This window comes from Rhinoraja longicauda, chromosome 23 (assembly GCF_053455715.1).
Source record: "Rhinoraja longicauda isolate Sanriku21f chromosome 23, sRhiLon1.1, whole genome shotgun sequence".
In the NCBI taxonomy this organism is placed as follows: domain Eukaryota; kingdom Metazoa; phylum Chordata; class Chondrichthyes; order Rajiformes; family Arhynchobatidae; genus Rhinoraja; species Rhinoraja longicauda.
The window spans coordinates 10,150,416-10,164,094 of NC_135975.1; the positions used below are offsets into that span (position 1 = coordinate 10,150,416).

The following is a 13,679-nucleotide window of genomic DNA, read 5'->3' on the forward strand; positions in this document are numbered from 1 at the left end:
AAAAGCTATTCTGTAGGTAGTTCATGTGGGTTTTGAGGCACACTGATCCTGCCACTGTTTACCCTTTTTCAACGCTGTCCAAATAATGTGTCTCAGTGGCAATCTCTGGGGAGCAATGCTTACCATGGCAACTTGAACCATCTGACGCGACCTTGATTTAACATCCCATCCTCATGCTGTCAAAAGTGCAGGACCCCTTCAGTGTCTCATTGAAATATGTTCAAGTTGCAAAATGGGAACTGTACTCACAATTGTAGGAATGTATACAACTGAGGCAAGCTGACATTTCAGGTGATGAATTACTTAGAATCTCCGCATACTTCCCTTGGAGAACAGTATGAAGAAGTAGAAAGGTTTGAAAGCTGATAACTGGGGGAAAAAACTTGCATTTCTATGCTGCATTTTGAAATCCTTTCCCTATATTCCAGACATTTCCGGGTGTGCAGTCAATATTGTAATGTACGGAATTGTTCCTAGAAACAGCAAAGTGGTTCTGACCATACAATCTGTTTCAGAAATGCAGGGAAAGATCGGGCTGCATTGAGTTGGACCTGGCCATTGTCTCAGTGGCGTCCTGCCCCCACTCCCCATCCCCACACAAGTCCTGTTGCCATACAAACCTTTTGCGTTTATGCAACTCCCAATAATCTCACCGCCTCACTTCCACGGTTGTGTCACAATTCAGAGGGAGCCTCGAGAGGCAAGTAAACCTCAGGCAGTGCAAATTGAGGCTCCTTCCGTGGACCCCTCTGACTTTGCATGGTTCCCAAATATCTCTGATGATCAGGGCAGTTTAGTTTAGAGATACAGCGCAGAAACAGGCCCTTCAGCGTACTGAGTCTGCGCCGACCAGCGTCCCGGTAGACTAGCACTATCCCTCACACTAGGGACAATTTACAACTTTTACCAAAGCCAATTAATCTACAAACCAGTAAGTCTTTGGAGTGTGGGGGGAAACTGGAGCACCCAGAGAGAATCCACACGGTCACGGGGAGAACATACAAGCTCTGTACAGACAGCACCCATAGTCAGGATTGAACCCGGGTCTCTGGCGCTGTAAGGCAGCAACTCTACTGCAGCTCCACCGTTAAAAACAGTTGGATTTCCTTTTTAGTAGATGTTTTAAAAAACTCATTAAACTACTATATATCACTATATCCAGTGAATTAAAAGAAAAACAAAGAACAGTTAAACCTAGCGGGTTAATAATAGTTGGTGACTTCATTGTTGTCAGTGCTTCCACTTTACAATGAGTTGCTGCAGAAGTTTAGAACACCTGATGCTTGCCCTTGAGGTGACCATTGGTCTCTCTAGACCTGCTAGCCTGCACTAGCATGATCCAGCTCATGTCCAGAACACCAGGGATAACTCTTTCTTACTTTGAAAGCGCCATAGGTAGGATCTTGTACCTGCACGATACCTGCGCATAGGTAGGATCTGGTACCTGCATGAGAGATATGTTCAGGTCTCATTTTACCATCTCATTTGAAAATCAATGTCTCAGAGAGCATAACATTTCCTCGGGACTGGACTTGAAGGTCAGTGTAAGATCTGATCCTCGCATTTCTGGTGTGGCTCTCAAAACAACAGCATATTGATTCACAAACCAAACCACAATTGACGATGGAAAAGGCCCAAGAGAGGTTGAGCTAGAACGTAGAAACAAGGAACTGCAGATGATGGTTTTACACAAAAGGACACAGAGTGCTGGAGTAACTCAGTGGGTCAGGCAGCATCACTGGAGAACATGGATACTGACATTTCAGATCGGGACCCTTCTATAGACTGATTGTAAGTGGAGGGGGGAAGGGGAGGAAGAAAATTGGAAGAGAAGAGAGGCAGGACAATGCATGGCAGGTGATAGGTGGACACAGCTGAGGGTTTTTTGGTTGTAACAAAGGCCAGAGATATAAGCAGGAGCAGTGCGATAGACGGATTGAAGAGTTGCAAATTGGGAAGCCAGAGAATGGAATCCAGGAGGGGAGGGGAGAAATAGGTACGAGCCCAGCTGAGACACAGAGGTGGAAGAGGGTAAGAGAGGGTGGTATGGGGTAAGGAGGGGATGTGGGGAGAATGGATGGGGGGGAGGGGGAAGGGAGATGGTTGTAAGAGGTTACCTAAAATGGGAGAATTCAATGTTAATACCGTTGGGTTGCAAGTTACGTAAGCAAAATATGAGGTAATGCTAGATGTTATTAACACGCATGTAGATTTTCACATTGTGCATTAAGATCCTTCACGTAGCTGAGGATAAGAATGTGACATTTATAAATCTTTGGGAATTTCACAGCCTTTGAGGTCAATGGCTATTAACTATCTTTAACCACCTAGTAGTGAAGTAAGTCCTATTTGTGGGGGGGTGTTTGACATTTTGGATTCCTGCTACTTATACGAGCTGTGGTGGGCAACACATATCCAGAGGATGCAAGTATCTCATGCAATTTCTCATCCCAGAATTTGGAAGCAGATTCCAGTCCTCACTCTGGATTCAGCAAAACAGCCATTCCTGATGAGTTCTTGTGTCCAGTTATAAGATACTGCCAATAAGCAAAGTGGTCTTCTATCTTGCAGGAAGATGCTCGAGCAGATGCAATTGACAGTATCGTCAGGGACATTCAAAACACTCAGTGCATGCTGAATGTTGAATTTGGAGGTCTCGGTTGCTCGAACGTTACACTGCAGTTTACCGACACGAAGGATGATGTAGGTCTCGGACTGGTCAAGGAGGGGCTTGTGATGGTGGACGTACGTAAGGAGAAGCATCTGCAGAAAGTGGTGAGTGACTGCATCATGGCCACATGCCAACCATTGGAGTATTGATTGATGTGCTGATCCAATACAGGTTATGTTTTCTTTCCCTGATGAGTAACCTACATATGTTATCCCAATCAACATACCAAAACTAGAAATTAATATTCTAGTTTGGAGTTAAAAGAGAGGAGTGAACATGTTGCGTGCGGGTTGTCCTGCCTTGTGTTTTCACTTTGGAGGAACAACCTTACGAAATGGACCCAGAAGCGTCACAACATCTTACTATGCTGCAGCAATGACGAGGCTTCAAAACAATTTATTTGGCTGTAAAGTTCTTTGGGAAGTACAGAGGTCAAATAAGGGGCATCAAATGCATGTCTTTTTATAGGCAGATGAACCATATTGACAGATAAAAATGAAAAATACTGGAAAACCTTCAGTAGTTAGAGCACTATTTGTGAAGGCAGAAACAAAGTACACCTTTCAGCCCATCAGTATGTTTATCAACCTGGATCATTAGTTCACTTCTGCCGCCTTTCCAACATCTAGTTTTGTTTCAGGTCTTAAGCACCTTTGAATATTGATTTTGTCGTGGTTTGTTTATGTTGGTGCTTCTTCCTGATTCAGCTACGCTTCCCAGTGCTGACGTGAAACTCAATATAGCTGGTTGGATAAATGCAGCGAGAGGAGGCTGTTTGTTTTTAAGTATTCCAGCAGTGGAGGAACAAAGTGACAGCTGATGGGAATATACCACATGGACAGAATATAAAAGCAAACCTTTATATGCGAGTGTCAGCACATACCTGGAAGAGAATGTTTTTCATGTCCTGTCCTCATCTCCCTCATGGCTCCGTCTTTTAGATTTGGTGGATGCCAACTTGTTTGAAACATGAATATCTGCAGTAATTGCACATCGTTCCTGTCAGGTATTTGGAATCGTTCTTAAGCTGGAATGCGCTGCCTGGAAGGATGGTGACGCAGATTCAATAGTGACTTAATAAGGGAATTGGGGAAATATCAGAAAGGAGAAGATTGCGAGTCCCTGGGAAAGTGAGATTAATTGAATGGTTCTTTCTCAGAGCTGGCAGAGAGAAACCTTGAACAAATAGAACTATGAAACTGTCAAGGGGAGAGGAGTCAATGCTATGCTAGAAACAAGAAACTGCAGATGCTTGTTTACAAAAATAGATAAAGTGCTGGAGTAACTCAGCAGGTCACATGGGGAACATGGATAGGTGGCGTTTCAGGTCGGGACCCTTCTTCAGCCCGACCCGAAATGCCACCTACCCATGTTCACCATAGATGCTGCCTGACCCGCTGAGTTACTCCAGCACTTTGTGCCTTAGGATGTTTTTCAGTCCTTTTCTAGGAGAGTTATATGAGTAAGATATCACTGTTCAACATACACCTTTGAAACCCTTGTACTAACTTGTGAAGTAATGCTGTACGTAAATGCAATTTCGACACAATGCGGAACATTTCATTAACACAGAGACTATTTTCTTGAGTTAGATGGTCTTTCCTGCCCGATAAGGCTTTTACCCAATGGGGTTTCTTTCAAAAGCAAGGATTGTATCAGAGGTATATTGGCAGTGTTATCTTGCCCACAGCCAGTGCTTTGAGAGTTATCAAGTACTGGTCTCCCAGGAACAGTTCCAGCAGCTGCCTTCAACACAATGAGGAGTAGCTGCGATTCTTGCATTCTGATTCTGGCTTTGTGCCACATGAGCCCACAGCATTCTAGCATGGGAAATGTCGGCGACATGATTACACCTGCAAAATTCTAGTACTGTTGTTTCAGCATCACAGTATGAATTAGCTGCAGTCAGCATTAACATACAACAGCAAGGAGAGCATTTTCTGTGCTGTATTCGTTTGCACTCTGATCTTGTTTTCTGAATTGTTGAGTGTTTGTTTTATTGGCATCTTTCATTAGTTTTCCAGAATTGCAGTTGAATCTATAATGCTGCAAGAGGGCAACTTGGGCCTGCTGGTCTCGGCTTTGCTTCCTCTCTCATACAAGCATTCTCAGATTTTAATTATATTTTTCCCCGCCTGCCTGGTTTCTCTTTTCCTCACGTCTAAAAACATGTTTACACGACATAGAGGTGCATTTAATGTAAAGAACAGAAAAAAACATTTAGTAGAGTTGATCCATGTCGGTGTGTATGCTGCAAGCAAGTCTCCTGTTGCCCCCTTCATCTCATCTTATCATCATATTCTTTTACATATTTCTCCCCCATGTCCAGAAAGCTTCCCCATAAATGCATCAGTGGGGTACAATTCCAACACAACTTGGGGTTGTCCCACTGTGTCCCACCGAACTTATTTCCACCTACCTCGACTCCATCCTATCCCCCCTGGTTAAATCCCTCCCCACCTACGTCCAAGACACCTCACACGCTCTCCATCTCCTCGATAACTTCCGGTTCCCAGGCCCCCACTCCCTCATCTTCACCATGGATGTCCAGTCACTCTACACTTCCATCCCCCACAAGGATGGTCTCGAAGCCCTCCGTTTCTTCCTCGACCGTAGAACCAGCCAATCCCCATCTACCAACATTCTCCTCCGCCTAGCAGAGCTGGTTCTTACCCTCAACAACTTCTCCTTTGACTCCTCCCACTTCCTCCAAACCAGAGGCGTAGCTATGGGCACTGGCATGGGCCCTAGCTACGCCTGCCTCTTTGTCGGGTACGTCGAACAATCCCTGTTCCGGACGTACACCGGCCCCATCCCCGAACTTTACCTCCGCTACATCGACGACTGCATTGGTGCTACCTCCTGTACCCATGCAAAACTCACTGACTTCATACACTTCACCTCCAATTTCCATCCTGCCCTTAAATATACCTGGACTATCTCCGACATCTCCCTCCCGTTTCTGGACCTCACCATCTCCATCACAGGAGACAGACTAGTGACGGACATTTACTATAAACCCACTGACTCACACAGCTATCTGGACTACACTTCTTCCCACCCGGTCCCCTGCAAATGTCTATCCCCTACTCCCAATTCCTCCGTCTACGCCGCATCTGTGCCCGGGATGAGGTGTTTCACACTAGGGCTTCGGAGATGCCCTCGTTCTTCAGGAAACGGGGCTTCCCCTCCTCCATTATAGATGAGGCTCTCACTAGGGTCTCTTCTACATCCCGCAACTCCGCTCTTGCTCCCCCTCCCCCCACTTGCAACAAGGACAGAATCCCCCTCGTTCTCACCTTCCACCCCACCAGCCAGCGGATCCAACAAATTATCCGCCAACATTTCCGTCACCTACAACGGGACCCCACCCCTGGCCATATCTTCCCATCCCCTCCCCTCTCTGCGTTCCGCAGAGACCGTTCCCTCCGCAACTCCCTGGTCCACTCGTCCCTTCCTACCCAAACCACGCCAACCCCGGGCACTTTCCCCTGCAACCGCACGAGATGCAACACCTGTCCCTTTACCTCCCCCCTCAACTCCATCCAAGGACCCAAACAGTCTTTCCAGGTGAGACAAAGGTTCACCTGCACCTCCTCCAACCTCATCTATTGCATCCGCTGCTCTAGATGCCAACTTATTTACATCGGCGAAACCAAGCGCAGGCTCGGCGATCGCTTCGCTGAACATCTGCGCTCGGTCCGCATTAACCAAACTGATCTCCCGGTGGCCGAGCACTTCAACTCCCCCTCCCATTCCCAGTCTGACCTTTCTGTCATGGGCCTCCTCCAGTGCCATAGTGAGGCCCACCGGAAATTGGAGGAACAGCACCTCATATTTCACCTGCAGCCCAGTGGTATGAACATCGACTTCTCCAACTTTAGATAGTTCCTCTGTCCCTCTCTTCCCCTCCTCCTTCCCAGATTTCCTCTATCTTCCTGTCTCCACCTACATCCTTCCTTTGTCCCGCCCCCCCGGACATCAGTCTGAAGAAGGGTCTCGACCCGAAACGTCACCCATTCCTTCTCTCCCGAGATGCTGCCCGACCTGCTGAGTTACTCCAGCATTTTGTGAATAAATACCTTCGATTTGTACCGGCATCTGCAGTTATTTTCTTATACAACTTGGGGTAGCAGCTTCCAAATCTCTACCTCTCTTGCCTTCAATTCCATATCAGTTTTATAAATAGATGTTATATTATTTGACCTATAAATTTGGTCACCATTCCGCATGAAAAATCTCCCATCTGTCTCCATCAAGGCCTTCAGCCTTCTCTACCCTGGCAAAAGAAGATTCAGTAATCTTTGCTGAAGTGCCGATTGCCTGAGTTGTACAAAGCTGCATTTTTGGGGGAACTCTGTAAAATTTGATATTATATCATATCATATCATATCATATACATACAGCCGGAAACAGGCCTTTTCGGCCCACCAAGTCCGTGCCGCCCAGCGATCCCCGCACATTAACACTATCCTCCACCCACTAGGGACAATTTTCACATTTACCCAGCCAATTAATCTACATACCCGTACGTCTTTGGAGTGTGGGAGGAAACCGAAGATCTCGGAGAAAACCCACGCAGGTCACGGGGAGAACGTACAAACTCCTTACAGTGCAGCACCCGTAGTCAGGATCGAACCTGAGTCTCCGGCGCTGCATTCTCTACAAAGCAGCAACTCTATCGCTGCGCTACCGTGCCGCAGTAAGAAAGTAAAATTGTGAGAAAAAACCCACCGAGTCACTGTGAATGCCCATAAACTCTCCCCACCATTTTGTCTGCTTTTTGAACGGGGACTACATCACAGACAAACCTCAGCCTGTTTTCATCTTGTCGTGCGCACGAGGTAGTGATGAAGAATGGAAGTAATTTTCTATCCTTAGTCTCGTCTTATTGCATCTGCCGTAGCTGAGAACTACCAAGAGTTTTTGTGTCAATTCTTCTCTTGAATAAAATCCAGAGATAATCCAAGTAGATTGGCTGACAGGCAGCTGTGACTGTGACACTCTGCACAGAGGTTCCAATGTGATTGTGGAGGATTTTTTGCAAGATTGCCTAAGTGAGCAAGATTTAGAATAATCAGTGGCAGTTGTGATTTGCAAAGTACGTTATTTATTCGCAAACCCTGCCAAATTCACAGAAAATGAATTGATTGCAGAAAGACCTGGCTGACATTACTATGTTTTAATCTCTACTGCTTCAATAACACAAAATTGTGAAAGAATTCTTATTATGGGGTGAAATATGGCTGTAATCGAGTGTTTTTACCGCAGGAGATGATTGATACCACTGTAAAGTAATAGTAGGGGGAAGAATAGTGAAGTGAGAAAGAGGAAAGCCAAGCAGACCTGAGTTATAAATCTGTAAATAGCAGCCAGAGCTTCCTGAGATCTCGTAAGAGGCAGAGGTTTGTTAAGGTTGTTCAGCATCAATAAATAAATCCAATAAAAGTGCTGAAAATATAAACGGCATAAAGTGGGTCAAATATACTGCACCAAAAATGTATTAGTTAAACATGTAATTTCTGGCCTTTGCGAAGGGGGGGGGGGGGTGAATTGTGCTGAGCTATCTGCAGCTGTGCTATATCCAGACCCTCCTAATTAGCATTGCACAGCTCATGATCCAAAGGATAGGTATACATCTCATTCCAAAGTTAGCTAATTATTGCTTGTTATTAATTAAATATTCAATGGGCAATGTACTAGTGCAATGACAATAATGGGGAAAATGTATTTCTGCTTATAATTGCAATTGATAACTTTTCAAAATACCGTCTTATTCTTTGTGCTATAATAAACTATAATTGGCATTTCATTTTAGATTCCTCATCTTCTTCGTGGTTAACTGTCTGTCCTCCCATACAAGTGAGCACATCCTGCTTTGAGTCTTTTTGCCTTCAATCCAAAAGATTCAGATTTGCAGAGTACGGTTTTATGCACGCCAACAGTACATCAGCGCCTCATTTCATTGACTATATTTTATGCATGAACGGGCTGCAGGTGCTGTTTAGCTGTTCAAGTCTGAATGTGAACGTAGTGAAGTTAACCTTGGCCAACTCAGGTATGTAGGTTAATTGGCTGGGTAAATGTAAAAATTGTCCCTAGTGGGTGGAGGATAGTGTTAATGTACGGGGATCGCTGGGCGGCACGGACTTGGAGGGCCGAAAAGGCCTGTTTCCGGCTGTATATATATGATATGATATGATATGATAACTCGCCGTTTCCAACTTTATGAGAGTGGCCAGGAGCAGCATATCCATTTCATTCTATTTTTTCTACTTCTCTCTGAAAAGCATGGGCCTAATTATAGGCCAAATTCTCAGCTCAAAATGGAGAATATTGAGATGGGTACACCGTGTTAGCTAGCTCGGCCAGCTGAGCTGCAATCTCATTATCATATCTTTCACATCCGTGTGAACCGTCGCATATGATTTTGCATTAATTCCACAATAACAAGATTGCACCTCGGACAATAAACGCTGCATTGTCACAACATCAACATCCCAACTCAATTTATCCATTCAAACCCATAGTGAAACTTGAACTGACAACTTGCTGACTCATAAAGGTTTAATCAATTGAACCAAGATGGCACTTCAGCAGCTGATACTGTTTAGAGGTTTTCCAAACTCACTTTACCATCATATCCATCTCCCTGCCTTCAAAAGTCTTTAAATTCCACCCCAGTTGAGCTCCTTATGATTTTTTTCCTTCCTTGCTTGTCACTATCCACATATCTATATTATAATGTATTCTGAGCCAGATTAGTCACAACTTGTTTATCCCATTTGGCCCCATGCTGAGCTTGCAAACCAATATCCTATCCAAGCAAATGGACTACATAACATTACACGTTCTTCTCATCTGTGCTGAGCTGCATCCAGCCAGGGCTAATTGAATGCTGTCCTGGCACCCATCCTAAAGATGAGGTCATCTAAAATTCAGCTGTCCCTCTGCTAGCATGTGCTAGATGCTGTTCACTCAACACCCCTGTAGATGCTGCCTTTACATTTTAATCTGCGTGTGCCTCTCCTTAGTTCTGTACATTTCTGCTGACCTGACATTTCTCCCAGAGTTGCACATTCATCCAATGCAGGCCTTTTGTCATCTCTTAGCTCCTTTTGTTCTACCATTATCAGTCTTCAACTCGTCAGGCCTTAACTTCAGCAATACCTGTGCTCTATCTCTCCTCTGTCCTGAAACCATTCTTAAAACTCTTCAAAACCATTCTCTCAAAATATTTCCTTTATTTTCATTGTCAATTTTTACATACTAATTTTCCATTGAACCACTTTGGGACATTTTATTACTTTATAAAGACGAGGATAATACAAGACATTGTGGCTGATATGTGCTGCCTTTGTTCAATACCAATACCAATTCTAATTCTAAATGTGCTAGGTTACCAGTAATATAATTTAGTTTAAATATTTGATTTTAAAGAAAGAACCTATAATTATTTAAGAAAAAATGTTCTATGAACCTCTAAAATATAGCATTACTTTTAATGTCATGCCTGATAAATGTTTTATGTGAATTTAAAATATGTGCATGAATATTATAATCTCAATAGAACATTAATTCACAAGTGTAAAGGATCTGGTGGCAGAGACCAGATCTAATCTATTTGAAGAAGTGTGTGACTAACATGAAGATGCCTGAAAATTTCATTCTTTGTCATGACAATTAAGGATGCTATTAGCCAAGTAAGCCAAAATCATCTGTGGTTCCATTTCTCATCTGTGCTGAATTGACAGGTCAGCTGGGGAGCAATTGATCAGTTGGCCAGGTGGGCTGAGGAATGGTTGATGGAATTTAATACAGACAAATGTGAGGTGTTGCATTTTGGGAAGTCTAACCCAGGAAGGACCTACACAGTGAATGGTAGGGCTCTGGGGATATTGCCAGGACTCGAGGGTCTGAGCTATAATGAGAGGTTGAGTAGGCTGGGGCTCTATTCCTTGGAGTGCAGGAGGATGATGGGCGATCTTATGCAGGTGTATAAAATCATGAGAGAAATAAATCAGGTAAATGCATGGAGCCTCTTGCCCAGAGGACCAGAGGAGCTCTAAGGTGAAGGGGAAAAGATTTAATAGGAACCTGAGGGGTAACTTTTTCACACAAAACGTGGTGGGTGTATGGAACAAGCTGCCAGAGGAGGTTGTTGAGGCAGGGACTATCGCAACGTTTAAGAAACAGTTAGACAGGTACATAGATAGGACAGGTTTGGAGGGATGTGGGCCAAATGCAGGCAGGTGGAAATAGTGTAGCTGGGACATGTTGGCCGATGTGGGCAAGTTGGCCGAAGGGTCATTTTCCACGCTACGTAACTCTATGACTCTAAAAGGTGCTTCTCAGGTGCTCGGTGTTCTGCTTTAAGGAGAGGTGAATTAATAAAAAATTCTGTTCACTATTGTTAAATGGTGGCACATTCATTTTCTCCCACATCTCTCAAGAATGTCAGCATTGTACCCAAAATCCCAACTCACACCTACTCCGTCCGGTCTGGGAAAGCAAATTGTTGACTGCTTCATGAGAGCCATTGAAAGATGCACTTAATCTGTCTTAATTATATTGTATCTCTGTATCGCATACAAAAAGAATCCTTTCGCCTTGAATTTTACAGCGTTCTTGGTGCCATATTCTGATTAATTCTCAGCATGATGAGATCACAGATTGGTGGATTTTTAATTAATTATAGTCATTAAAATTAATTAACCATAGGAATTAAATTAATATGTAAATCACAGAGAAAAGAAAGGCAAGTGGTAATAAAGATTGTTAGTGTTGAATTGTGAATGATCAGGTGGATCCTATCAGCAGCATAATGATCCACTGAGAAGAGAACTGCTCATAAGTTTCATTCTGACGTGTCTTTTTTGACATATTTCTGTGGAGTTGCACAAATTCAAAATTGGACTGGTTTCTGATTAATGTTACGGGACAAATGTTTGTTTTTTTATCGAAAGGGAATTTAATAAATTCTATCAAATAAGAATTTAGAAAAGAAGATGGGGGATGAATGATACACATATTTAGCATTTGTCCCTCATTATAAAGGATGCATGTAACATTCCAGAAATTCCTGTAAATCGGGAAACAGGAGGAAAGATTCCAGAAAATTATAATAGCGATAACGATAAAACTTTATTCATCCCCGGAGGGAAATTGGTCTGCTGACAGTCACAACACGCAAGGTACACAAAAACGTGAAATTAAGTGAAAAGAAAAGCGACTGTTGACTGGCTGCCGTGGGCACAGCGCCTTCACCGGAACAAATGAACAAACAAACAAACACAGACTTATCCCCTGGGCAGAGGATTCTAAACTAGAGTGCCCCCCTCCCCCACACTAGGTCTTGTTCTTCACGGCAGTCCCCCCCACGCCAGGTCCCCGTTGTCTTCCCCTCTCCCCCTCACGCTCATTGACCGCGAGGCCCCACTGCCACCGAGGCTCCCATTGCCGCCAAGGCCCACGTTCCCCCCGAGGTTCATGTTGCGGCCGAGGCACCTGCTACGGTGGGCGGCATTTGTGCGGCACGGTGGCGCAGCGGTCGAGTTGCTACCTTACAGCGAATGCAGCGCCGTCGATTCAGGTTCGATCCTGACTACCGGTGCTGTACTGTACGGAGTTTGTACGTTCTCCCCGTGACCTGCGTGGGTTTTCTCCGAGATCTTCGGTTTCCTCCCACACTCCAAAGACGTACAGGTTTGTAGGTTAATTGGCTGGGCAAATGTAAAAAAATTGTCCCTAGTAGGATCGTGTTAATATGCGGGGATCGCTGGACGGCGCGGACCCGATGGGCCGAAGGGCCTGTTTCTGCGCTGTATCTCTAAATCTAAAAAATCTACCCCCGCCGAGTCTCCTGCTGCCGTCCCCCGAGGCTCCTTCGGCCCAGACAGGCTTTGCCGCAGTTCCCTGGGAGACCTGGGGGCGAGTCGGGCCTACCGAGGCGGGTTCCGGTCGTCGGTCGTCGTTCTGGTGGTCATAATCACCATGGAAGTGGCACAGAGCAAATTTGCTCACGTAGCCACAGATAGTGAAATCACCAGGTTCTGATGGACTTCATTCAGGATCTTGAAGGGAGTGAACATTGAAAACATTGATGCAATGGTTTTAAATGTCCAAAACGCCCTATATTTGGGTAAGTTTTGTTAAATTGGAAAATAGAAAATGTAGCTCATTTATTCAAACAGGAAGGAGAAAGCAGAGGAAACTACAGGCCAGTTGGCTTAAGTATCTGTCAGTTAGCTTAAGTATTGAGAAAATATTAGAAGGCTTTATTAAAAACGTTATAGCAGGGCACTTAGAAAAATCCAGTGTAAATCATAATTTGTGAAAGGCAATCATTTTGCTCGATATATAGGAGGTTTTGGAAGATGCAATGTGCTATCATTTCAGAGATGGTTTACGAGACTGATTCCTGGGATGAATGGATTATCTTATGAGGAAAGGTTGGCAGGCTTGGCTTGTATCCACTGGAATTTCCAAGAGTGAGAGGACATTTGATTGAAACATGTAAGATCTTAAGGGTTTTTTTACATGCATGGTGGTTGTGCAAAGGATGTTTCTTTTAGTGGTTGAACCAGAACTAGAGGTAGCTGTTTACACATAAGGGCCCACCCATTGTGGGCAAAAATTGAGCATTTCATTTTCTCTCAAAGGGTCATGAGTCTTTGGAATTCAGAGTCAAAGTGGAGTGGAAGCTTTGGCTCACACACGCTTATTCTAAATCAATCATCACCCAATTCATTTCCCTCCACACCATTGGGTGGAACTTGTCCACGTCCTCAACAACTTCTCCTTTGGCTCCTCTCATTTTTTCCCAAGTTAAAAGTGCAGCTATGGCTCCTCACTTGGGCTCCAGCTGTGCCTGCCTTTCTGTTGACTATCTTACACAGTCCTTATTCCAAATGTACACTGGCACCATCCCCCAAATCTTTCTCCCCTGCACTGATGACTGCATTGGGGATGCCTCCTGCACCTATACAGAACTCATTGATTTCATTAA

General features: G+C 44.4%; 1 protein-coding gene across 1 annotated transcript in view; it reads left to right on the forward strand.

The window, feature by feature from the left end:
• The window catches only part of snd1 (staphylococcal nuclease and tudor domain containing 1), a 734,850-nt gene that overhangs the window by 676,462 nt on the left and 44,709 nt on the right, over nt 1-13,679 (forward strand). The window contains exon 22 of the mRNA XM_078419593.1: nt 2,572-2,775. Within this exon, the coding sequence (XP_078275719.1) occupies nt 2,572-2,775 (204 nt within the window). The remainder of the gene's footprint in view (nt 1-2,571; nt 2,776-13,679) is intronic.